The following is a 26793-nucleotide window of genomic DNA, read 5'->3' as shown; positions in this document are numbered from 1 at the left end:
CAGGCAGGCAGGGAAGGAGTCCGGCACGGAGCCCTTCTCTCCAGCTCCGGTGGGTGGCCCCCTGCCAGCTCCGGCGCTCTGCAGAGGCCAACGCGCTGCATTCCAGTCCACGCACTCACCTGCACTGCAGGCAATTAGGGACACATGGTACAAGCGGAGCTGGCCGCTCCACCTCGACAGATCCCCTAGCAAAGAGCAGTCATGCGCTTAACGGGCTTCTCGAGTGATGGATTCCTCCGGGCCGGCTGCTGTGCCGCGCGATGGTGCACGCTGAGGCTGGCTCCCGCTCACTCTGCCACTTCCCCGGGCTCCTCTCTCCGCTCCTGCCCCAGCCTCTGGAGAGCTGACCTGGGATCTAGCCCTCGCTCTCCCTATGCACCTGGTTACAGCGCTCTCCCACCTGGACGCCGTCGCAGGCGGCCCTGGCTAGAATGAACGGCGGGCGATCCGGACTCTGACTTCGCAGCTCCTAGGGGCTGCGGGAGCGTGCTCATGGGTACATGATTAGACCCAAACCAGCGAGATGTGTCCGGGGATGGAGAACTTGGTTCCCTCCAGGATATGGATGACCTAGGAGCTCCTTTACTGGAATCCATGGCCATTAACTCAAGTCCCCCTTCCACGTTGCCTGGGAGGCCTTCCTGGTCCCATTTGCACAGACACCTCGTTCTCCTCTTTTGGCCGGCCTTCTGCCTCTAACGATCCTCTCCTCTCTGGCCCGTTAAAATTATTTTTATAACAGACTATAAAAAAGAGAGCCATGTGCCAAACCTCAAGAGCACATCTCTGTTACAGCCACTCCCCCGCCCTCGGGCCCTGCGTCGCCTAACTCAGAGCGTGAGCTCTCCGACTCGGCTGGGAGCTTGTCTTCTAGCCTTGCTCTGTGACGGCTCAGCTCCCCCGGGGCGCTCCGGGTCCACACCCTTCCTGACCCCGCGCGATCCATCGCACAGAGCTGTGCTCTGCAGGAGAGAATTCCCTGGATGGAAAGTCCCATCGCATCCCCGTCCCCCGGCACGTCTAGCCCCGCTCACCCAGCACAAATCCCCAGGCAGTGGGACGCCGCTGGGAGCACCAAGAGCAGCCAAGGGTCCTGATTCCACAGCCCTGTGCAGCTGTGTGGGTGTAAATGGGAATCACTCCAGCGAAGGCAGCACTTGGCTGTACCGAAGCTCAACTCTCCAATCTCTGCGCAATTTGTTATGTTCACTGGGCTCTAAGACCTTCGCCTACGTGAGGGCAGTGAGGGCCCAACCAGCAAGAGGGACGCAGCCTGAAACAATTGGGCCAGGGGACCATCCAGTCCCGCTCCTCATCTAGGACACTGGCCAGGGCCTTCAGAAGGAGGAAGAAGAAAGCCCATAATGGACAATTCCAGAAGGATCCACGCTTCCCATGAGTGAGTGGCTGCTTTGAGCCAGACCCGGCCGTGCAGTCACACAAGTCAGGCAGATTTAAATCTGGGCCTTTGACGTCCGGGCACTACCTGGCCATGACATCATCCCATGAGGGGCGGGATTTCCAATGCACAGAAAGTGGCTCCACATGGCCCGCTCAAAGGAGAGGCCGTGGCTTTAAAGGATCAGTGGGCATGGACCTGTTCCTGAGTGGCTCTTTTTTTAACGGCCAGCCAACGACATGAGAGGATACTGAAGAGGTGGATAACTGTGCCTGTCCCCAGAATGGGAGATCCCTTTGCAGGCGGAGGAGGGTCCAGTGGGCTGAAGTGGCTCAAACCCAGAAGCTGGGGATGGGGCGTTGTGACCATTTGCACCCTTCCTTCGAACCCTGCCCTGCTCAGGGCGGGGACGGTGCCAGCACCAAGCTGTGAGCCAACTCTTGTCCTGGCCCCATAGCAAGGGCCCCAATTCTGAGTCCAACCTCCATAGGGTGCACCCCATTGCTGAGCTAAGCCAGGATTTCAGGCAGGGTTGGGGGCAACTCTACACGGCCCAGATCCAGGCTGGAAAATGGCTCTGAGCTCGGCGCGGTTCTTGTTTTCACCCTGGGTGAAAGGAGGGGTCCTTGTCCACTCAGGGACATGCCCCTCTGCAGCAGCACATCTCTGCACTGAGGTTATTAATTCCTTGAGAGGAAGAGGCAAGTGAGTAGGGTGGGGGTGATGGAGGGAGAGGGGGAGCAAAAACTTGCAGAGAGCTTCCAGTTAAAATCCAGGCAATTAAATTAATTACCAGAAAAAGCATCTCACCTGATTAGTTCCTTGCATATTTAATTACATTAGCAACATCGGGCATTCGCTTCTTTCTTTATCTCCTGCTCTGTCTGCTGGGCTCACAGCCCCGGCACTGTCCGAGCTCTCCCCAGCCTGCGGCAGCCCAGGGAAAGCCGAGAGCGAGTGAAATCCTGCGCTAATAGAAACCAGCAGGATATAAGCTCGAAAGCCGACCCATTCCCACGGGCCCCTAAGTGGCTTGACGGGGATTATTATTAGTGAGGTGCTTAGCAGATGTAAGAGCCATTGCAAAGTCACGGCTATGCCACAGCTGGAAAGGAGCCTTCGGAGGCGACAAGCCGAGCCAGGCCCCCTCCTTCTCCCCCCAGATCTGGGCTCCAGCTTCCCTTTCTCTGCGTGCAGAGCTCAGCTGCTCCCAACCCGGTTTCCAACGGGAAGGATTTCTGGTGGGCGTCAGTGCCTCTCCCGGCACAGGGACGGCATTGGGTGTCATGCCCCCCAAAGTCACCCTGGAGCCAGAGAGGCTCTGAATTGGGGGGGGAGGGCACAGAACGGGCCCCAGGGGTGAGTCCAGCCTGAACGAGAGTCACGTACTCAACAGGGTTGCCACTAAATGATGCACCCACTTCGGCCTCTACACTGCACAAGGCCTCATCAACCCACCATCCAGTCCCTCCACGGCTTCTCTGCCACCTCCCGACCCCTCCTCCCCATCTGCTGACTCAGCTGTCGATTTCCCCTCCTTCTCCCTAACTCCCCCCAGCCCTGGATCACCCCAGCAAACCACCCTCTTGCTGCCCCATCACCGGCAACTCTTGATAAGATGCCGCCACCGCAGGGCCTTCGCCCACAAGAAGTGGTTCTCTCCTCATTCTGTCTCTCATGCTCTTTGCCGGCAGCCACATGCCTCTGGCCTCCCTGGCTCGCAGGCCCAAAGCCCCAGTGCTTATTTGCTGCCTTTGATCCCCCGCTTGTACCCAGTCGGGTCTGGTCCCACCCTCTCCGGACAACATCTTGCTGACTTCCTACAAGAACAGATCCGTCGTGACCTCCGGCCCTCGGTCCACACCCTGTCCTCGTCCCTGCCCATCACACACACCAAGGATTCTCATCTCATCTGCTCCTCTAGCCCTTCCACCTCTCCCCTGGACACCAGCCCCTCCTAGCTACTGAGCGTCCTTCACCCATGAAAAAAAGAGACAATGACCGGATCCTAAGGCATACATAGGAGGGGGCAGAGTTAAGGCTACACCTGAATTCTGGCATTTCCTGACTTGCGTGTCCCTCACTTTACAATCTGAATAATGTCTGTTTAATATGTGTGTGCGGGGGCGGGCGGGCGGGGGGGGGTGTAGATTAATACAGCAGCATCCTGCCGCAGCGTTAAACTTCACAGGTGGCGTATGACTGGGCTGGCTGCTTCCGAAGCTCCCCCTCGTGACCCAGGGTCATGCTCCAGGCAGCCTGCCTCAGTTTCCCCACTGGGACTGTGCAAATAAAACTTCCCGGCAGGCTTTTTCTTGGGCAAAAGTATCCCTCCTTGGGGACTGGGTTTATTAATATAAAAGAAACTGCTAATAAAACAAACTCCCAAACAGTCCATTCATAAGTCCACAGAACCCAAGGTTTTCCTTCTCCTTCCCAGGCCTCCTGGCCTAGAGCAACTCTCAGGGTCTTCCCTGCAGGAGCCTTTCCTCACTCTCTGCGGACTCTGCTATAGCTTCCTGGGCTTGCCTCCTTTTAGGGAACTACGTGATTGAACCCTCGTTCTGTGATGAGGGCTGGGGCTAGCCACCCCGTAAGGGGCGAGCCACTCTGCTACCCGGCTGCTCCCGGATTGACGTTCACCATTCATGGCTGGTGAGTTAGGCTGAAGAGGCCTTTCATGTCACTCCCAATCAGAAATGCCCCGCTGGCCCCTTGGATGGACCCCGTAAGGTGAAACAAGCGTTTAGAGAAAAGACCCATGATGCACCAGGCTGGATGGCCCGAACCCAGGAATCTTGGCCGATATCGTCACCTACACACGCATCCCGTCCTGTGAAATACACAGTTGCCATCACCTATATGCTCCGAGTCCCATGAATTCTAGTGTCTGTCACGTACAAACACACACTCATAGTCTCCCACGCAGCAACTACAATCATGAATGCCTTGCTCCAGCCGCTCATCTGAGACGGCCCCACCGCGGCGCGGCCAGAATCGCCCCTTAGAGCTAAGCACGCTTTGCCGATTGCTGGGAGAATCTCCCCCTTCCCTCAGTCCACAACGGCGGACGTGAGTCCATTATTCCTCCGGGCTGCACCATCATGTGGGCCTGGATAGAGGAGCATCACCTTGCGCCTAGTGAGCCAAGCATCAGTTACCCTATAATGGGGGGCCAGGCTGCTGCCAGGTGTGGGGGAGGAGATGCCCAGTGCTGGGTTGTGTTATCGGGGTACGGTGCAGAATAGAACAGCAGGGAGCTGACACCAGGAGGGGGCCGTGAAGGGAACAGGCCGTGCAGCTCTCACGGTCTATCCCCAAGGAGGCGCCCGGACCTCGCGCTAAGACGTACTCACTTCCCACTTTCAGGTAGGTCTGGTATTTGAGGTGCCACGAGGAACCTTCGTAGCAGGCGTACTGGCCGCTGTGTGCGAGGTCGACATTCCGCAGCACCAGGTGCGACCCGTTGAGGTGGGACTCATCGATGTCGGTGCCGTTGGCCGTCCAGGTCACGGCCGCGTCCCAGGCCATCGCCCCGCACTGCATGGTCACGTCCGCGCCCAGCCGCTCGTACTGGACATGGGTGTCTGAGGAGACAGAAGGAGAAGCCCGAGGTGAGCTCTAAGCGCGTCTAAGCGAGCCGCACTCGGGGGTGTGGAAATGGTGAGAGAGAGAGACCCCGGAGCTACCCTGGAAGAAAGTCTGAGAGTTAAGTCACCCCACAGCATGACCCGAACACAGCTCCGGAGCCAGGCCCACGCGGGTTCTAGTCCCAACTCTGACACTGACTCACTGTACAGCTCTGGGCACATCCTTTAAATCCTTGATGCCTCAGCTTCCTCACCTGGCACTGACACGGGCCTGCCCACCCCGGGAAGCTGCTTGGAGATCTAGAGCTGGAAGAGTCCCCGCCCTCTCCTCATTAGCCCCACTTCCCACGGCAGGGCTTATGAAGGCAGAGAGAGCTCGCGGGATTCGGCTTAGCAGGCTGGACGCTGACCTGGCATCCAAGCCCCGTCTACTCTAGTCCTATCAGCCTCCTGGGGGACCTTGGGCTGGTAGATTCAGCGGGACAAGGGTCCCTCCCTACTGTGGAGCCGGGAGTTCCCTTTGTTTGCAACCTGCTTTAACCATGACAATCATTCGGGCTTTTCCTCTGCAGATCTCAGTGCCCTTCCCAAGGGGGGCGGGGCACAGCCCATCGTCCCCATTTTAGGTTTTTAATCAACAGTTGTCTGTGCCCCAGCAACAGCGCCAACCTGTTCTACTGCCTGGTACTCCTCGGCGGGGGGACTGGTGCTACCGGGCAACCAGAGGGAGCGACAGCGACTGGGAGTTCAGGGTTTCTACCAGGTCATTTGTCTCCCCCCAGGCACAGACAGCAGTGACTAGACTGGCATTGCGATGGGCAGTGGGAATCCATGGACACCGGCATCCAGGGTCAGGCCATCTAATTATGTGATGTTAGTGGTGTTGCCTAGAGAGGCCTATTCCGCAGTACCCATCTGCTAGTCCTCTGGGCTGGGGAGGCTACATCTCTAGTCTCTCTGTCGTTGGTCTCTGTGTCTGGGAGGGAAGGAGATGTAATGCCCATGGCTTCAGGAGGGGCTGGATGATTGTTGCTGGTGGTACCGGGTGGTTATGAACAAGGGGAAAAGCCCAGGCGTTCGGACAGGGAAGATGACGATTACGCACAAAGGAACATTCATTCACAGGCAGTCAGACGCTGTTTCCGTGTGGCAAAGCTGGTTGGAAAAGTTCGGCTGGGACATGCTTTCTGTGGAGTTTGCCGGTTCAACAGTCAAACGTTTCGTGGAGACGGTTCCGTTTCAGCAAAGGTTCAACGGAAGCCGGGCAGCGTTTGGATCCCGCCTGCCAGGAAGGTTTCCATTGGAAACTCGCCTGGTTTTCTGCCAGCTCACCCGCCCGGCCCCTCGGCACCCTGCCTGGTGGGCGGACCCGGAGTTGGGAGTCCCAGCTCCCACGCTCACAGCTCCTCAGCAGACTGGGCTTCCAGTCTCCCCGCGTGCTCTGACTCAGAGCCGGGAACCCCAAGGCTTCCAGGGGCTGTGGCATCCTGCCAGGTGGACTCCCATGGAATTAGGGACCTCCAGGGTCCACAGCTGGCCGATTACGCTGTGCGTGCAATTTGCGCACACAGTCGTGATAACTGTGTGTGCAGAGCTGGGGGCGTGGCTGTGCGGCTGTTTTTGCATCGTTTTGAAAACCGGACCTGGACACAGGGAGTGTGGGTGAGGATTGTGACTGTGCAGAACATAAAGCAAGGCACGGACGCTGCCCGGAGGACCTTACAGTCTAAAGAGATGGACAATGCAAGTGCACTGGGTGGCTCTGTGTTCAACAGTTCCCCAAGGGACCTCAAGAGACCCGGGCATTAGAGTTCCTCAGGAGACACTCAGAGGCTGAGTGGGTGGGACCATCCTGCTGCGTGACAGCGGAGGGGAGCGATGGTCTGTTGTGGGATCCTCCGCAGCCAGCTAGGCCAGGCCCCACACTCCCACCCGTGTCCGAGAGAAGGCAGGCTGACGCCAGAAGGCTGAGCAGGAGGAGAACTCGTCCTTTGGCCGCAGCCAGGAGTGCTGGAGCGAATGCATCCGTGCTCGGAGGGGATCCCGACCCCACTACGGGCAGTGGCCTTGAAGAGTGTGAAACCCCCCCAGGGCTGGGCTGGGGCCCGGGGGAGCCCTGAGGGGAAGGGGTAACGAGTCTCCTACATCCTAACATGCTCAGTTAGATGGAAGCCCGGAGTTGTAATGCCGTGAGACGTACCCAGACCTGGGAACCTTCCAAAACAGCTCAAAATCCAGCTACACACAGAAACGCAAAGGCACCGTTAGCATGTGTGGGAAGTGGGGGTAGCATTAAAGGGAAAATTGTATATCCACCTGCACAGCTCTCCCAGATCCCCTTGATCTTGCCCCCCCGCCCCCCCATACACACTAACCCAGCTCTGCCAACATCCCTCCACCCTGATCTGCAGCACGGCTGTTAGTCCAGCCCTGGGCTCCCCATATTCAACTCCGTTGGTGTCCCTCAACCCTGACCTGCAGCCCCCGCCGCCACGGTGTTCCTACCCCTTCCCCAGCAGCATTTCCAGCCTTCCTCAGTCCTCACTTGGTGCTACTCGGAGCGTGCACCCCTCTTGGGCAGGCCCTGTGATCGGCACTGGATTGCCTGCCTGAGCTGGGCTTCAAACCCACACTGGCGAAGGCGAGACGCCAACTCCCACCCCACCCCTCTCACTCCCTCCTCTTCCACCTCTAATGCAGCTTTTGGAGCGAGACTGACGGGCGCACGGGCGCCACATCCGATGCCGCTGGCGGGGAGCCTGACCGGAAAACGTACCAGAGTGTGACAAGCAGGGAAATCAAACCGCCAGGTCAGCATTATCATAGAATAGAATATCAGGGTTGGAAGGGACCTCAGGAGGTATCTAGTCCAATCCCCTGCTCAAAGCAGGCCCAATCCCCAACTAAATCATCCCAGCCAGGGCTTTGTCAAGCCTGACCTTAAAAACCTCTAAGGAAGGAGATTCCACCATCTCCCTAGGTAACCCGTTCCAGTGCTTCACCACCATTGTCCCTGATGGAAGCTGTGCTTCTCTGTCACCTCCAGACAGTGGCTGAGCGTGTGTCTGTGGCTGGAGGGGGACGGGGAGAAGAGGACTCTGAAATTGCGTTCCTATTTGCCCATAAATGAACTGCCGTCCCAGGCTGGCTGCCCGCTGCCAATGCTCCGGCCGTGGGGAAGGATTAGGGAGCTGTTCCTAGCACTGCGGCGCATTGTCTCTGCAAGTGGCGCTCTCCTCCCAAGGCGATGATTTAAGGCCCATTACGCTCTACGGACCAGGGAGAAATCCAGCAAACCACATGCTTGTCTCTGCCTGTGTTCCAGAGGCGCCCGCGGGAGCAGAGCCAGAGGGCTGAGCGTGCGGTCAGCACGGAGCAGGGCGGCTTGGCGCACTCATCGACGGGGAGCGGAGCCGCTGGCCGGGAAGGGGACTTCGTCTGAGCTTGATCAGCTTTCACCTGCTTTTACGAGGCAGAGGGATAAACCCGGAGCCAGCCTCTCTGAACGTGACCGGGCTCCCTGCACGTAGCAGCGCTGGATGTCAAGCCTTGCGTCGGTCACTTTGAAGGGGGCCCAAAGCCAGCGCCTCGGCTGCCGGGTGCAGTCCGGGGTCTGCGTGGAGCGCATTTACATTCACACAGCACCAGACTGACGCAGCCCAGAGATCTACGGCCTCTGCTTAGCTGCAAAGCAGGTACAACATGGACAGCAGCCAGCACGCAGCTCCCACGCAGCCAGCCACCCAAGGGGGTGCCCCAGCCCTGCTCAGGGGGGATCCGTGCTCTGGAGTTCGCCAGTCCTGGCTCATTCTTCTGAGATTGCCAGCAAACAAATATAAGAGCATCAGAGCTGCCATGCTGGGGTCAGACCAACGGTCCATCCTGCCCAGGACCCTGTCTCAGACAAGTGGCCCATACCAAAGCTTTGGGGGAGTTATGGAGTGATCCGCTCTGTCTTCCACTCCTGGCTTCTGGCACCCAGAGCATGGATTTGCATCCCTGAATGGCTTGGCTAATAGCCATTGAAGGACCTGTCCCCCAGGGACCGATCCAGTTCCTTCCAGAACCCCTTTTGGGGACCAGTGGGAGGGACAGGGAATTTGGAGACCTGGGTTGAATTCCTGACTCTGTCCCATATTCCTTGTGTGACCATGGGGGAGTGACTGCCTCTCCCGTGCCTTGCCCCCTCTACACAACGGGGGTAAACTCACCCACAGCCCGGTGAGGAGAGGGCAAACGCCACTGGTGACTGTCAGGTGTTCAGCTACTGTGGGGAAGGGGCCATGTTAGTACCCGGAGAGACAGAAGTTGCTGATCATCTGCCAGATGATAGCAGCTGCCTCCTGTTGCTAGAGGTCCGTCTACACCCCAAATTAAGGTGTGACTGTAGCACGGGTAGGCACAGCCATGCTAGTGCCAGCCTAGCTAGCCTGGGTAGCAATAGCCATGAAGACCTGGCAGCACGGGCGAGCCACCCAAGTACAAACCCAGCGTACTAGAATGGCCAGCCTGTGCCACCACATCTGCTATTGTTAGCCGCAGCAGCTGGATGAGCGGGGGTTCGCCCACCGGCGCTGCAGCCACACCTTCACTGGCGTACCCTAGGGCAGCATGAACAGAAGGATGTGGCACTGGGGAAAACGTCTCCATCGGGTTTGGGGCAATTCTGCAGCCCCAGCCTTTTGGGGTTTTTTGCATTGACTCGCATCGACCCAGAGCCTTGGGGGATGTGGGACAGGAGGGAAACCAGGACGGGGCTGTCTTCAGTCCTGGGGAGGGGGAGAAAACCAGACCAACGTTCTTTACACAAAGAGCGGTGGCCCGGGGGGAGTCGCCAAGTGCTTCTGATGCAGCACTCAGGGCTTTCCCTGGAGCCCGGGGGCACTGCCAATACTGAGGTCACTTCTCCTAGTGACCTCGGCCGAAGGGCCAGACTGGGCCCTGCGAAAGACCGTAGGTGGGACCAGGCACCGGTGCAGCATTCTCCTGCAACCCAGGACTGCTCCCTGCTAGTGTGACGGCCCCATCCCGGCCAAAGGGGGGCACATCTGCAGGCAGGGATGGAGCTAAACAGCCCCCCCGCCACCGTCTCCCCCGCCCCCGCATGCTGGCACGCACAGAGCCCCCGCAGCGAGGATCAGCGAAGGGCAGGGTAACAAGCGACTGAACGGAGGCGGGCGTTAAGCCGCCCTGCCCCACTCCAGGGGAGGACCAGGACTTCAGGCTGCGGACGGAGCCACTCGGTGACGGGCCATGTGGGCGGTTCTATAGAGCATTACAGTCACCCGCAGCAAAGGGAGACCTGGGATCCCACCTACGACCAAATACCTCTGTGAGCACGTGTGACGTTATTGATATAATCTGGGACCATATAGGTCATTGTTGCAACCAAGGTCCTGTAGTGGCACGCAATCTTGTATAAAGGGGATCAAATGGGGTGTCTAAGACAAGGTTCTGGTTTACTGGTTATGATTATGCTGTCTATATGTGTGTATCACTTTTGGAGTTGAAGTTATGAATATTGGCTCTATACTGTCTGTATTTCAAACTTATGCTATGCTGCTGGGTGACATCCCAGACAAACTGGTGTTAGCTCTGCCTAGCCTGCTTGATGGCCCATTAAGGACCATCAGCTATACAATGGACCCATTGAGAGAAGGCAGATACGCCTTGTAACTCAGCAAAGTATGCAGGGACTGGCCCATGTGACTCCAGACTCCATTTTGTTGTAATTTTCCACAGTAAGAACAAAGAGGTGTTCTTACACCTGGAAAAGACTATATAAGGCTGATGCCTCATCTCCATCTGGTCTTCAATCCTGCTTCATACCTCTGGAGGAACTTTGCTACAAGCTGAAGCTTTGAACAAAGGACTGAGGACCCATCCCAGCGGGGGATGTATTCCAGAGACTTGATTTGAACCTGCAGTTTATTCCATCGCTGCTGCAAGCCTAAACCAAGAACTTTGCCATTACTGTATGTAATTGATCCCATTTAACCAATTCTAACTCTCATCTCTATCTTTTTCCTTTTATGAATAAACCTTTAGATTTTAGATTCTAAAGGATTGGCAACAGCGTGATTTGTGGGTAAGATCTGATTTGTATATTGACCTAGGTCTGGGGCTTGGTCCTTTGGGATCAGGAGAACCTTTTTCTTTTACTGGGGTATTGGTTTTCATAACCATTTGTCCCCATAACGAGTGGTACTGGTGGTAATACTGGGAAACTGGAGTGTCTAAGGAGATTGCTTGTGAGACTTGCAGTTAGCCAGTGGGGTGAGACTGAAGTCCTCTTAGTCTGGCTGGTTTGGTTTGCCTTAGAGGTGGAAAAAACCCCAGCCTTGGGCTGTAACTGCCCTATTTGAGCAATTTGTCCTGAGTTGGCACTCTCAGTTGGGTTCCGCCAGAACCGCATTGTCACAGTGGCGTAGTCGTGCTTGGATCCACAGAACCAGGTCAATTAAGCTTTGGATCAGAACCCCACGTTATCCAAATTTGAATTTTGGGATTGAGAGTTTGGTTGGTTAAAGAGCAGTTGCAATGGGTGAGCAAAGAGCATATGAGGGCCTTGACAAAAAAGCCCTGAAAGATTTGTGTTCAGAAAAGGGGATAAGCTTTAGAAAGAAAGCTACAAATCAAGAACTGAGAGAGCTGTTAATGGCCAGTGATCAGAAGGCAGAAGCAATTGAAAAGCAAAAGGCAGCAAGTAAACTTCAACTTGAACATGAACAAAGACTGGCAGAAATTCGATTGCAGGAACTAGAAGCTGAGGCAAAAGTGCAAAGATTTCAGCTCCAAGTCAGAAAAGCAAGGGAAGAAAAGCAGAAATTGTATCCTCTTGAAAGTCCAGTTTATAACAATGTTGGTATGTTGTATAACTCTGAGCAGTTGTCTGGGTGTAACCAAATGTACCCCAATTCTGCCACCTTTTATGTAAATGCTTTTACTGTGTGTTCAGTAACGGGTGACTCCATAACTGGTGCCAATGCTCTGTATGGGAGTGGTAATGAAAGATTCACAGAGAATGTAAAAGTCAATGGTAAAAGCTGTGTAGGGCAAATTATGGCTTCTAACATCACTCTTGTTAAAGCAGATCTTGTCAAAGAGGAAGATTATTTACCAAATCAGAGTGTGAATGTTGTAGTCCTCTATGAGTTCACTGTCCGTGTGCCTTTAGCCAGAATCCACCTTGAATGGAATGGTGCTAAGCATGAAGTTATAGCTGGGGTAAGGAAGTTATTGCCTAAGGATCTTTTGATTGGGGAAAATGTTAAAGCTTTGTTCAGTCCAGGTGGTCAGTCACAGGACAGGAATGATCTTAAACCTGTGTCTATTGTGGGCAAAGATTTGCCTGGGGAGGGTTGCTCCAAAGGTTTGTCTGAGAAGAGCTATTTGTCGGTAAATGAAGTTTCTGAATGTCGGTCTAGTGTCTCAGAAGTGAATCTGGAGTTGAATCAAGAGCAGCAAAATCTTATTGGGCAGGAAAATGTTTCTCTGGAGCAGACTAAAGAGGATGGTCAGGTGGAAGCCCTAACTGAGGAAGGAGAGGGTGGATTTTTGATGGGTGATGCTTTGGTGGCTAGTACAGCTTGTAAAAGTGAATCTGAAAAGGGTAACTGTGATTTGCTGGCAGTGGCTCAGTGTAGTAAAAAGAGCAGTTTATCTGCTGGGAGTGGCAAGGTGCCTGGTAAGGAAGCTGCCCCACTCTCCCAGTCTTTGTCTGTAATCAGCCCTGTGTGCTGGGACAAAGGAGAGGAAGGCAGGAAAAGTTTGGAGGAGCCTGGGCAGCCTTGTGAGCTGATGGCTTTGTCTAGTCAGCAGTTTGGGAAGGCAGGGAGAGTGGAAGATGAATGTCCCTATACCTTACCTGTTTCCTGTGTGGAGAATAGTGACAGTGAAGGAAATGTGCCTGTGTCTGTCAGGGGTATTGACTTGCCTATGGAGGAAGCTACCTCAGTCTCCAAGCAGTTGTCTGTGAACAGCCCTGTGTGCTGGGACAAGGGAAATGAAATCCCGAGCTATGTGTCTGGTAAAAAAGGTGTCTCCAGCTCTTCTTTGTCTGTGGAGCAGACAGAAGGTGCCTTTCGGCCTGTGATGGTTGAGGTTAGTGCAGTTGTCTCAAAGTTGGTTCTGAATTCAACTAAAGCCCAGGAAGGGAATGGTCCTAAGTCTGTGTCTGCTGGGGAGAATGGCACTGTAACTAAGTTGCATACAGTTAGTGTCTTAGCAAAATCCCAGAGACCAGACAATTCTGGTGCTTGTATTTTGCCTATTGCTAGTGTGTGGTTGGTAAAGGGTGTAGCAACACGGTCTAATCAGGGTAATACCCTAGCCGGGGCACACGGAGAGCATGCAGGTGATTTGGTTGTGTTACCTACTGATGGTGTGGAAACTTGTAGCAAGAAGGAAAGGATTCCTAAACTTGTGTGTGGCAAAGGAAAGGGAAATGTTTCTAACCTTTCATCTAGGAAGTCTATGGGTTTGCCTGAAAGGGGATTGTGTAGAAATCTGCCTGATGGGCCAAAGGAGATCCTGGATGTAAGTAAGACCCAGAAAAAATCTGTTGTTGCTCAGGAAAGTGTTCCTTTAGAGCAAGCCCTAGGTGAAGAGGGTAAGGGCAGAATTTCTGTGAGGGGTGATTTGCTGCTTAAAAAAGCTCCTGGGGAAAGGAATCCTCATGGTAATTTGTGCAAGCAGTTCCCTGCAAATGAAGGGTGTGAGAGTAATTTAATCAAGGAAGTTTCAGTTCCTAACAGCCAGAAATTTTCTGTTGTGAATGGATCCACTGACTTTCCTTTCCAAAGATCCAGTGTGGGTAGCTTTGAGAAGGTCTCAGATGGAGTAAGAGCTGTTAAGAAAATTGAGCAGCCCTATAACCGAGTGGCTGTGTGTGGCCAGCTTGTTGGGAAGACAATGGTGTTGGAACAGGAATGTCTCCATTCTAATTCTTTAAGTGAGCAGTCTGTGCTTCAGGGTCTGAGGACAGATTTGGTTACTGGTGTTTCAAAGCAGAACAGTTTTATGGCTAAATGCTTGAGGATGCAGGGGAGAGCAAGCAAACTCTCACCCTCAGACTCTTTGGATTTGTGTGGTATCTCTTTAAGACAGAGTCCAGCCTTGGAAATGATAACAGTTAAGGATATGAAAACTGGTGGACTGGCTTCTGGCTGTGGTAATGCAAATTACTTGTCTGGCTGGGAGGGGAAGGACTTGCTAATAGCTGTTAGCACAGAGAGCCCACCCCATCAGCCAGTAAATTCTGTTAAGCAAGAAAAATCAGGGTGTGATCCTGCAGGACAAGGAGGAAAGAGAAAACTGAATTTTGCAAAGGAAAGCCACAGGTTAACCCTAAAATGCCCAAACTCCAATGGTATTGAGCCAAAGGTGTGGCATGACAACCATGATTGTAGATGGACACTTGCAATGGATTTGTTGTTAATGCTAATGGTAATTTTGTAACTGATGTGTTGCTATTACCAAGAACTGTAAGAATGTACAATGTTCCTAATCTGTTGGAAAATCCCTTGAACATGTTAAAAGGAATACATGAGAACACACTTTATGTTAAAAGGCCTTGCTATACTAATGTTTCACAGTTGATGCCTGTAAACAGTATTGGAACTTTTCACAGGAGAAAAGACATTCCAGACCTAATGTACTGTATGAGAAGGGAAACTAAGGCACACTACCATATTGCCTTCATGGCTAAATGCCAAGATTCCTGTACTATGAACATCATTAATATCTGCATTTATTTGATGTTAATTGGGTTCCAAACATTTGCCCGAGCTTGTATGGATAAAGTAGCTGTTTTCTTTAGCTCTTAGCAAGGTCACATGAGACATACAGGAACCATGCTGCAAGAGCAGATCCAATCCACTATTGTTCTAACCAAGTTTTACCTTGTTTGTAAAGAGGTTCAATCATGTTGTTGAACACAATTTTGATAAACCATTTCTGTTGTTCTTTAGCCAGCTAAGCCATAGTGCCTAACCCCGATACTAGCCATAGTGAGATAAACCCAAGGATGGGGAGCTCTTGGGATGCAGTCAGTGATGTTTGTGTCATCCCTTCCTGCATCAATTTTGCGTTGGGGGTGTGACGTTATTGATATAATCTGGGACCATATAGGTCATTGTTGCAACCAAGGTCCTGTAGTGGCACGCAATCTTGTATAAAGGGGATCAAATGGGGTGTCTAAGACAAGGTTCTGGTTTACTGGTTATGATTATGCTGTCTATATGTGTGTATCACTTTTGGAGTTGAAGTTATGAATATTGGCTCTATACTGTCTGTATTTCAAACTTATGCTATGCTGCTGGGTGACATCCCAGACAAACTGGTGTTAGCTCTGCCTAGCCTGCTTGATGGCCCATTAAGGACCATCAGCTATACAATGGACCCATTGAGAGAAGGCAGATACGCCTTGTAACTCAGCAAAGTATGCAGGGACTGGCCCATGTGACTCCAGACTCCATTTTGTTGTAATTTTCCACAGTAAGAACAAAGAGGTGTTCTTACACCTGGAAAAGACTATATAAGGCTGATGCCTCATCTCCATCTGGTCTTCAATCCTGCTTCATACCTCTGGAGGAACTTTGCTACAAGCTGAAGCTTTGAACAAAGGACTGAGGACCCATCCCAGCGGGGGATGTATTCCAGAGACTTGATTTGAACCTGCAGTTTATTCCATCGCTGCTGCAAGCCTAAACCAAGAACTTTGCCATTACTGTATGTAATTGATCCCATTTAACCAATTCTAACTCTCATCTCTATCTTTTTCCTTTTATGAATAAACCTTTAGATTTTAGATTCTAAAGGATTGGCAACAGCGTGATTTGTGGGTAAGATCTGATTTGTATATTGACCTAGGTCTGGGGCTTGGTCCTTTGGGATCAGGAGAACCTTTTTCTTTTACTGGGGTATTGGTTTTCATAACCATTTGTCCCCATAACGAGTGGTACTGGTGGTAATACTGGGAAACTGGAGTGTCTAAGGAGATTGCTTGTGAGACTTGCAGTTAGCCAGTGGGGTGAGACTGAAGTCCTCTTAGTCTGGCTGGTTTGGTTTGCCTTAGAGGTGGAAAAAACCCCAGCCTTGGGCTGTAACTGCCCTATTTGAGCAATTTGTCCTGAGTTGGCACTCTCAGTTGGGTTCCGCCAGAACCGCATTGTCACAGCACGGAAAGGAGCAGCTGAAGACTCTTCCGCGACAGACACTAGCGAAGGGACGAGCTGACGCGGTTTGGGAGGCGGGGCCTATGGGAGGGCGTTTTACCCGTTCCAAGTTTCCCCCGCTCAGCCGGGATCCCTACGCTGAAATTACCGCTCTCCTTTTGAATGACTCTGGACCGGCTTCCAGGCCAGCTAAAGCAGTGCAAACACAAGCACTGCTCGGGCAAAGCAAAGCGCTGTGTAAGCACATGCAACCAGCCGGCCCGCACACATCCCGGGTGCGACGCACGTGGGGGTGCTCAACCGTGAATCCTGATCTGTACCCCAAAATCTAGGGCATGCAGCAAGCCAGGTGGCCCAGAGCAGAAGCACAGGCAGGTATAAAAAGAACAGGAGGGGAACCAGATTCAGTGATGGGAAAATACCGGTAAATGCAGTTCAGAGAAGCCCCCAGCAGCAGCCCAGGTGCCAGGCCTGCTGCCCGGCCCTCAATCACCCCCGCGTGGGTTTCAGGCAGACCGGAGAGGGCCGGGGGATGCCAACCACAGTGCATTGCCCTGATCTCTGCCAAAGGGCCCGGCAGTGTTTCTATCACATATGCCATCTCCCAACCAGGCGGGGGGCAGCGAAGAGCCCTCCTCACTCCCCTCGGAGAAGATCCCAGCTCTGGAAACCCTGTCCCAAGTGGCGCATTCCAGCCCTGAGCCCCATCTCCTGAGATGGGCGGGCCCCCTCCACGGGGACAGTCTGGGCACCCACAGCACCTCCACAGGGACGGAGACACCCTGCAGAGGAGGCAGCAAGGCCCTTCTGCCACCGACGCAGGAGGAGGGGGACACACAGGCAGCCTGCACGCACCTGTCAGGAGGCCTGGCTCCAGGAAGGCCAAATCCTGAAGAGGCTGAATGGACCCATATTCCAAGCCCCCCTCTGCCTTTCCTCCACTTGCGTGCTACGCTGCTTTCCACTGCCCCAGCAGCGCAGGAGAGTCACGGCTCCCCGTGTTCTCTGCCTGTCCCATGCGAAACGCTCCCCCCACCAGCCATCACGCCTTTCCATGCCCCTCACGCTTGGCCGGGTATTGTGGCTGCTCCCGGAAACCCCCGGGGGCCGGCTCCTGACTCGGTGCGGATGGGCCCAGCCCCACCGATGTGACCGGAGCTCAGCCAACACACGCCCGCTGCAGATCCGCTCCGGGGGCTCTCCCGACTCGCCCCAGGGGTTCTCCGAACACAAAGCAGAAAAGAAGGGGAGATTTTTCGCATTCCTGGTGGAAGCGGCCGCTGAATGGGGCTCATTGTGCAAGGCTCCCTTGCGAGCAAATTACAGGCATTCATTCCCCAGCTCCGGCTGGCTGCCACGGCAATTTACAGGCTGACTTGACCCAACTATTCTCGCCGCAATGTGCACCCCCTTCTGCCCACACACAAGGTGGATTTGCTGCTTGTGGAATCGGGGCGGGGGGGCGGGGGGGAGGCACTGTTCACAGATTTAGGTGTCTTTCAATATTGCTAATAGCACCTTCCTCGTCGGTAGGTTTCAAAGCCTTTTGCTTGAGGTGGCGCAGTATCATTGGCCCCATTTTACAGCTGGGCAAACCGAGGCACAGAGCAGCCGAGTGAGTTTGCTCAGAGGTCGCAGAGGGGGTCAATGACGGGACTGAGAATTGAATCCAAGCCTCGTGATTCACAGGCCTTTTCCCCAGCCACTGGACGTGCATCTCTGTCCCGGCTGGGTCTGACCAGCCACAAGCAACCCTCGAGGTGGTGAATGAGATCCCTGTGAGAATACATTTTGTATCTGCACCGCGCCGGGGGTGTGTGTGCAGAGCGCTTCTAGCAGAAGGGCTCAGAACCCTGTGACTTTCACACTAAACTAGATCAACACCACAACACAAAAATAGCAACAGGCCCCAGGGGGTGTGGGGGGGGGGAGGGCAGGGATGAGATGGGGGAAAGACTCCAGTGAACACAGCAGAGGCGACGGCTGCTGGGAGAAAGGTGGCTATTCCCACGTGAGCTGATTAGTGTCGCAAACTCTGCAGGCTTCCCTACTCAGCTCTCCTGAGCTGCAGCCCCGCTGTTACTCCAGTCCCCGGCTCTTCCCTCAGCTCTGCCGGAGCTCTGCAATCCCCCCGGCTAATCTAATCCTGGGTCCCCTCATGGCTCGGCCACTGCATTTCCACACTGGCTTGCAGCAGTCCCTTCTGCAGAGGCACCCAGCCCTATCCTCTAGCACCCCTATTGATTTCGCTCCTGGGCCCCCTCGCCCCACAGCCCTGAGTGTCCAGGACCCCTATCTACACCAGCCCTGCTTTCCTCCAGACCAGTAACCATGCCAAGTTGCATGTTACAGTACAGAGAAAACAAGCACAAGGGCCGTCTGGGGCATGAGCCCCCTCTCAGTTGTGCCTGGAATGGAGCAGAGGGTTTAATTCTTGCTCTCAGTCCCTTCGCTCTCTTCTGCCACACTTTGTTCCCACCCGACCTCAGCTGCCAACAGAAACCTTCCCTTGCGGGCGGAGGAATTTCATGCAAAGGGAGGCAGTTCCTCCAGGAGTGATTTCAAACCAAATCTATCTTTGTAAGGAAACAGACGTAATGGAGTGCTGTAGATGGAGCCAAAGATATGGACCGTTCCAGGTTTAATTTGTTCGTTAATGAAGAACTGCAGTCAGTGAAGCCTTGTTTCGTTCGCAGCACTTTGGTAAATCCCTGGAGTCAGCAGCTTGGCTCTCCTGACAAGGAAAAATAATTAGCGAGAAACTTTAATTAAGAGATAACAGATGGGTGCTAAAGGACTTCCACTTAATCACTCCCAGATAGCCTGGAGCCTGATCTTGGTTTACTTCAGGGGAGTAGTAAATGATGCATCCCCCCTCCTCCGTGCAATGGGGAGTGCTTAGGGAGATTCACCGCACTAATCACGGCTGGCGAGCATGATGAGCGCTAGGTGTGCAAGTCCGTGAATCCGGGGCCTGGTGGGACTCCGAGGGCTCGTCTCAAGAGGGATCAGAAATGCGGCTCGGGGTCCTTTCTCCCCAGGTTGACCCCAGATGGGTCCTTTGCTCGTTTCCCAGCACCGCAATCAAGAACTTGCTACACATCCCTCCCTCATTCTCCTCCAGACCAAGACCAGGTCACGAGAGGCAGGAGCTGCCTTAGGGGACCTGCGGCTACTCGGTTTCAAAGAATCCATCCTGGTGCTTTAGTGACACAATGAGGGAAAGGAAAGGAAACCCTCTGACTGTGACCAGCCTCAGGGACAGAGACTGGTGGGATGGCTGGACAGCGAGTCTGGGGCAAGTGTGGGATGCTCCAAGCTGTCTCCTAGGAAGGAGACTGTATATCCCTACACTTCTCCCCTCTCTGCTGCTGGTGGGACACCGAGCTAGACAGTGTCATGGCAAAGAAGGAGATGGTCCTGTTGCTCCTCACCAAGCGACTGAGATCCAGGGAGGACAATGGCAGCTGTAGAGGGACTTGTCTGAACCCAAGAAAGCCTGGAGAGGTGCATTATGTGGAAGTGTCCATGCTGGCGGTCTCCCTCCATCACTGGGGAATTTGTATGTGCAGCAGACCTTCCTCACTCAACCAGTCCCAGGCGGGCTCAGACCAAGGTTCCAGCTAACCCAGGACTCAATCTCCAACAGTGGCCAGTACCAGCAGCTTCATGGGAAGGTGCCAGAAACCTCCTCCTAGGTGCTTATGGGGCAACCTGCCCAGAGAAGTTGGCTTCTATTCTGAAGAAGGAGGACTTAGAGCCCTTCCAAACCCCTGGTTTTATAAAGTCTGTACTTTTGTAACTCAGGGTGTTCCTGTTTCTGGGCTAAATGTCCAGCCCTGTTCTGGCCCCTGCTCAGCTCTTGGCCCAAGTGGTATCCTGTGGCAATGAGTTCCGCAGGTTAACTCTATGTGGTGTGAAAACACATTCCCTTGGGTGGGTGTTGGAGATCCCGGCTTCCAGAACTGCAGGGAAGCTGCTCTTGGACAAGTCAGCAGCTGGGCATCCTTCTGGGACTCGCTAGAATTCAGCTGGGGCAGAAATTTCAGGAGGATCGTTTCTCTCTGCTGGTGTTTCTGAGAGCAGAGGCAGTGGCTGGCAGCGCGGGGGTCCGGAGTTCATTTGGGCTTCAGACAAAGCCTGAACAGGAATGAAAATCCAGCTCTCCCGCACTGGGATCCAAGTTATACAGAGGTTGGGTGGGGAGGGACCACAGGCAGAATCTGCATCGGGGTGTATGGTAGGTAGGGGTGTGCAGGGAGTGCTAAGTAGGTAGGGTTGGGGAGGCAGGTAGATAGGGATGGTTATGCATTCGGGTGAAGGGTCGGTAGGGGTGTGTGTGGGGGGTGTATAGTAGGTAGGGCAGTGGGAGGGAAGGTAAATAGGTGGGGTTGTGCATTGGAGTATACAGTAGGTAGGGGTGTGCAGTGAGTGTTAAGTAGGTAGGGGTGTGAATGGGAAGTGTACAATAGGTTGATACATAGGGTTGTGCATGGGGGTGTACGGTAGATAGGGGTGTGCATGGGGGTGTACAGTAGGTAGATAGGAGGGTTGTGCATTGGGGTGTGCAGTATGTAGGGGTGTGTGGGGGGGTTCACAGTAACTAGATAGGGTTGTGCATCGGGGTGTACAGTAGTTAGGGGTGTGCATGGGGGTGTACAGTAGGTAGATAGGGAGGGCTGTGCATTGGGGTGTGCAGTATGTAGGGGGATGCCTGAGGGGTGCACAGTAGTATATAGGGAGGGTTGTGCATTGGGGTGTACAATAGGTAGGGGTGTGCATGGGGGGGTGCACAGTAGGTTGATACGTAGGGTTGTGCATTGAGGTGTACGGTAGGTAGGGCTGTGCATGGGGCGTGCACAGTAGGTAGATAGGGAGGGTTGTGCATCGGGGTGTACGGTAGGTAGGGATGTGCATGGGGGGGTGCACAGTAGGGCTGTGCATGGAAGCCCCCTTTCAGCCTGCTCTCCCCCAGGCACCAGTCTCTTGGCTCAGAGGTGTGACTCCCCCACAGAGGGAAGCCCTTTCCGTCCCTGATCGGGTTTAGTCTCCACGGGTGTGTCTGTGCCACGTTGCTCTCTGCAGCGGAGGGAGCGAAGCCACACGAGAGACGCAGGCGGGGAAAGCGTCTCCTTGTCCCCTCTAGCAGTTCATCTGGAAGATGCGCAGGCATGTTCCATCAACGCTAATGCAACATTTATGGGAATTTTCTTTACAGGAAGGGACACTTCTGCAATCAGACAAATATGCCGTTGTCACAAGAGATCAGCCCGTCCGCGGCTCCTCTTGCGCTCCCCAGGGCTGTTATATAATGGCTTTGCTGCGGCGGCTAACGAGTCCTCAGCCACAGAGTCCGACCGAGGGAACGGAGAAGGGGAGCCACGGCCGAGGGACTTGCAATGCATTCAAAAAAGCAACCCTGGTGTGTTCGGGCAGCGATTTTGCTCTACCAAGGGAACAGCGGATGAGCACTTGTGTCCAGCCAGCCCCACTCCGCTAGCTCTCAGCTATGCAGCGTCCACGACTCCCCTGCTGTAAAGACTGCAGGGTGCCAACCCGCGGCACAGCCCCGAAGGTGGGGGACGCACTGCCAGCTGAGAGCTGCTGGACTTAAAGGTCTTGGCTTGAGTGGCAGCGGTGGGACTTGTGCGACACATGAATGATAGCCGGCTTAGTGGGCTTTAGGCAGGGCTGGATTAGGGGTTATGAATCTCAGGCAGGTTCATTTACCAAGCAGAAGATGGGGAGGTACTTTGAGTACGGCGGGTAAGAACCTCGACAGGAGAGAACAAATACTCACGGGCTCTTCAACCCAGCCGAGCAGGCAGAACAAGGACCAATGGCTGCAAGCGGAAGCCAGACAAATTCCAATTGGAAATAAGGCACATGTTTATCTGTTTAACCATTGGAACAAACTCCCCAGGGACATGGCGGCTTCTCCATCTCTTGATGTCTCCAAATCCATCCTGGCGGTTTATCTGGAAGATGCTTTAGCCAAACACAAGTTCCTGGGCTCAGTACAGGAGTGACGAGGTGAAGTTTAGTGGCCTGTGCTGTACAGGAGGTCAGGCTAGGTGACCTCATGGTCCCTTCTGGCCTTAAACTCTATGAGTCAATCAAACTGACAGTAAGCAGCATCCAAACCGGATGCACGAGGGACCAGTGCCCTGTGGGGAACGGCGCACAGCTCCCTTACGGGACAGGAGAGTTACAGCTTGGCATATGACCCACAGTGGCCTTTGTACATCCTGCCCAGCTCCCGATCTACAATGGAGCCCACCTGGAAGCTCTGCTGACGTACTTCATAGCATCTGAGCCAATCGCCAACATCTGAGCTCATCCTCGCTGCACGCCATTGAGGTGAGGAAGTAGGGTGACCAGATGCCCCAATTTTACAGGGACAGTCTCGATACTCGTGGCTTTGTCTTATATAGGCGCCTATTACCCCCGGCCCCCTGTCCTGATTTTTCACACTTGCTGTCTGGTCACCCTACAAGGAAGCAGCCCCCTCCGCTGAGGCGCAGGGCGGGAGATCCTTGTTTTCAGAGGTGCCGAAACTCCTCCACTCCAGCTGACACCAACAGGAGCTGCGAGGACAAGGCACTTCCGAAAATCAACCCCTTGTCTGAGGTCACGCTCAGACCCAGCTCTCTCAGGTCCCATCCTAGCTCATTAACTACCAAATCCATCCTCCTGCAGCCCATTGGCGGTCGCTGGTCCCTCCAGCAACAGCCATCGCGTGCGCCCTCCAAACATCAAAGAAGGCGCCGTCCCTCCCCGAAGCGCCTGCCCCTGCGGTGACTGAATTCTGTCCTGCTCAGAGGGAAGTCCAACGACAGAGCCGAGTGGGGAGCCCGGGGCTGGAACAGGGCAGGACTGAGGGGCATCGGCGGAGCCGGGTCGGGACAAGGGATAGGAACGGCAGGTCAGGAGCGAGGTGTTGTGTCTACTGCAGCCCTTCTAAAAACACAGGCTGCACTTTGTGGCTCCGTAAGTAGGTGGCACAGCAGTGAGTTAGCAGGCAGTTGAGCCGGGAAAGCGCTAGTGACAGGACAGTGGGAAAGTCTCTCTTGATCACCCTATAATAAAGATTTAGACCTGCCCACTGTCAGCCTGTGTGTGTGTGTCTCTCTCTGCGCCTAGCACACAATTCACCTGCCATATCGACCCCCCAGATCTGTTCCCACGTGTTTAAGGGTCAAAGAGCGGATCGGGCTGGGCTGCACTGGGTCAGAGACCTGTCCCAGGAGCTGTGCTTTATACAGATAATGTGTAAGGCTGGTGGCAGTTGCCACGTTGCTTTTAATCTCGGGATATTTAAGTCCCACTTGTGATTTTTTAGCCCTTGGCTTGGCAGTGCGGTTCTGTTTGCCGGTCAGACAGCGCTCGCTCAATCCAGGGTCCTGCCTTCCCGTGCCCCCGTCACAGCGCGCTTGTCACTCCTGCGGTGGCCTTCTTTGAAACTGCTGCCGACCCAGTGAGGCTGGGGGTCGACGTCTGATGCCTCCCACAGACCCATTTCTGAAAGGCTGAGACTCTTTTGCTCCGGCTAGAAGAGCCGTAAACCCCGGACACAAGCCGGCCCTTCCCCTTTTCCTTTCTTCAGCGACACCTCCCCATTCCCCTGGACGCTGTCCCCAAAGTGGCGGTGATTTCTGATGTGTTGATGGGACCCGGGTGTCCAATTATTCCTCGGCTGTGAGTGAAGACTGATGCTTTAAGGGATCCAGTTTCCAGTAGAACGTCTCGGGAAAGCCTTCCCCTGAATTGTCTAATTCGTACATTTTTGCAAAGGAACGTCTGCTAGAGTTTACACAGATGACAAGCACTGCAGAGATCCATCCTCCCAGCTCGCCAACGGCCTGCCAAGAAGGGCTAGGCTACCCCAGCGCTGTCATTACAGCCTGGGGCAGGGCACCATTGCTGCGCTAGCACTTGAGAGACCTAGGATCAAGCCCCCTGCTCTGCCACTGGCCTCACATCACGGTAACGTCTCTCTCGAGCTGGCCTAGCGCGAGCGAGAGCAGCCACATTGCGAGATATCACTGCGCCCACCCCGGCACTGCGCTCACTCGTGCATGGCACAAAGACTTCTGGGAGCAGCTCCCATGGTTCTTAGCACTGCCGGGAGCGGAGATGCCCTATGAATTCTTCCCCAGTGTACTGGAGGTGGGGGGAACTTGTCTGTCCCTTCTGGGCAGAGCTGGGGAGGGGGGAATTGTGGGAAGGCCCTGGAAGACTAGAGCAGTGGCTCTCAAACTGTTGTACTGGTGACCCCTTTCAGACAGCAAGTCTCTGAGTGCGACCCCCCCTTATAAATTAAAAACACTTTTTTTATATATCTAACAGCATTATAAATGCTGGAAGCAAAGCCGGGGTTTGGGGTGGAGGTTGACAGCTCGCGACTCCCCCCATGTAATAACCTCGCGACCCCCTGAGAGGTCCCGACCCCCAGTTTGAGAACCCCTGCACTAGAGGCTTTCAAGTAGAGCTAGCCTGCATCCAACAGCAGCTCACGAGTTGTGTTAACTCCAGTTTAGGCCCGTACCACCCTTGGGCCAGCGAACTCAAGTTAAAAGTACCACTGCGCTCGAGTTAAGTGTGTGTGCGTGTGGACGGGACTCGAGTTAGCTAGGCAATGAGAACAAGCCAGGAATAACCTTAGACAAAGAACTTAGGTCACAAAAGCAGCCTCAGAGAATCAAAGGGATCCGGCACCTAAGTCCCGTAGGAGTTTGCAAATCACAGTCACAAACACACGAGCAATCCCATCCCTATTCAGCAATGGAACAAACCCGTAGGCTTAACCATTAAGCATGCACTTATGCTGATGTTGGAGCGGGACAGAGGGCTCTGAACCCTGCAGGATGGAGCGTTAGGTGCACACTAGGTTAAAGGCCCTTTATCCCCACTTAAGCCCTGTGCCTGGGGTGTGAATTTCTCCATCAGTGCTCCCATCTACGCTCCACACTGAAATAACGACCATGCCCTCAAACAAATACACTAGAGTGGATGGTTATTTGCCTCTGGGATGCTCATATTGATGTAACAACAAGGATCCGGATCCAAATTCCTCCCATTGAAGTCTGTAGATTACCATCAGGGACCAGGCAATATAAGCATGTGAAAATAAACTCTCAGAATTAGAGAAGTCAGAGGCATAAAAAACCAGTTGGGTCCACTTCAGTTTACCCTCCTGCTGCCAACACGCTATTGGTCCCTATGGTATCTTTGATATTCCTCCAGTCTAGTTTTACACACTGTACAATCTGCGCAGGACTAAGTTACGAGCATTGTGTGAAAACCAGAGCTCTCAATTTCCAGACTCTGGGGTGTGCAAGTGCACAACTGTTATGTTACATTCACTTTTTTTTTTTTGCACTTAATAGCTTTAAAATTCAGCCCCCAAGGCTGTTTCCATCTGTCTATTTTCCTGCTGCAGGCTAGTGCTTCGTCACGTACTCAGTATCGGGCTTTGTAAAATCACCACTAAGGTCAAATTAAAAACAATCAGACCTAGAGATGAGATGTATTTGAAAGCGTCCCTTTCAAAAAACCAACTGCCCAGCCCAATTAAATAGGCCATGGGTAACATTTCTACACAGATGGCGAGTAAGTAAAACTAAGGATTCCAGCACAGCCCCATCCACCATCATGTGGTGAAGATTTTGGTACAGTGCAGTACGGATTGCACCCGCAGAGGCTGACTCCTCTACGTTCTTTCTGATTCTCACGTCAGGGCAGAGAGCCCATGCTCAGGACTCAGCTGACGATGCTGTCAAACGATGCGTGAGGCGGAACAGAACCCAGCTCACTCGCTGCTGCGTCCTGCGAGCACAGGAACGAGACTCCACTAGTACAACAGGAGCGTACAATAGAATCATAGAAGATCGAGGGAAGTGATTATTCCCCTCTGTTCGGCACTGGTGAGGCCACACCTGGAGTACTGGGTCCAGTTTTGGGCCCCCCCCACTACAGAAGGGATGTGGACAAATTGGAGAGAGTCCAGCAAAGAGCAATGAAAATGATGAGGGGTCTAGAGCACATGACTTACGAGGAGAGGCTGAGGGAACTGGGATTGTTTAGTCTGCAGAAGAGAAGAGTGAGGGGGGATTTGGTAGCAGCCTTCAACTACCTGAAGGGGGGTTCCAAAGAGGATGGAGCTCGGCTGTTCTCAGTGGTGGCAGATGACAGAACAAGGAGCAATGGTCTCAAATTGCCGTGGGGGAGGTCCAGGTTGGATATTAGGAAACACTATTTCACTAGGAGGGTGGTGAAGCACTGGAATGGGTTCCCTAGGGAGGTGGTGGAATCTCCTTCCTTAGAGGTTTTTAAGGTCAGGCTTGACAAAGCCCCGGTTGGGATGATTTAGTTGGGGTTGGTCCTGCTTTGAGCAGGGGATTGGACTAGATGACTTCCCGAGGTCTCTTCCAACCCTATATTCCATGTGTGACGCAGGGAAGAGACCATTTTCCCCAAGTCACTTTTCTGACTCAGCGCTGAGTCACTCACTTCCCTGACTAACATTTGCGCTTTGACAGTCTCGGGTCACTTTTATGGGCTAAATGCTAGGGGCCTTACTCAGACAAAACTCCACCTGCTTCCCCCCCAGGTAATTAAAAAACAA

At 53.8% G+C, this 26793-nt stretch overlaps 1 protein-coding gene across 9 annotated transcripts in view; it reads right to left on the bottom strand.

Annotated features, from left to right (window-relative positions):
- The window catches only part of CNTFR (ciliary neurotrophic factor receptor), a 440626-nt gene that overhangs the window by 134059 nt on the left and 279774 nt on the right, over nucleotides 1-26793 (bottom strand). For all 9 annotated transcript variants that reach the window (XR_010602077.1, XR_010602076.1, XM_065598664.1 and 6 more), the window contains one exon: nucleotides 4756-4986. Coding sequence is in view for 7 of the 9 variants with exons in the window: in XM_065598658.1 (XP_065454730.1) it covers nucleotides 4756-4986 (231 nt within the window). In the remaining 2 variants the exon portion in view is untranslated. The remainder of the gene's footprint in view (nucleotides 1-4755; nucleotides 4987-26793) is intronic.

This window comes from Chrysemys picta, chromosome 6, assembly GCF_011386835.1.
Source record: "Chrysemys picta bellii isolate R12L10 chromosome 6, ASM1138683v2, whole genome shotgun sequence".
Lineage (NCBI taxonomy): Eukaryota > Metazoa > Chordata > Testudines > Emydidae > Chrysemys > Chrysemys picta.
The sequence above is the reverse complement of the archived record's forward strand: the minus strand, read 5'-3'. Positions and strand labels throughout refer to the sequence as shown.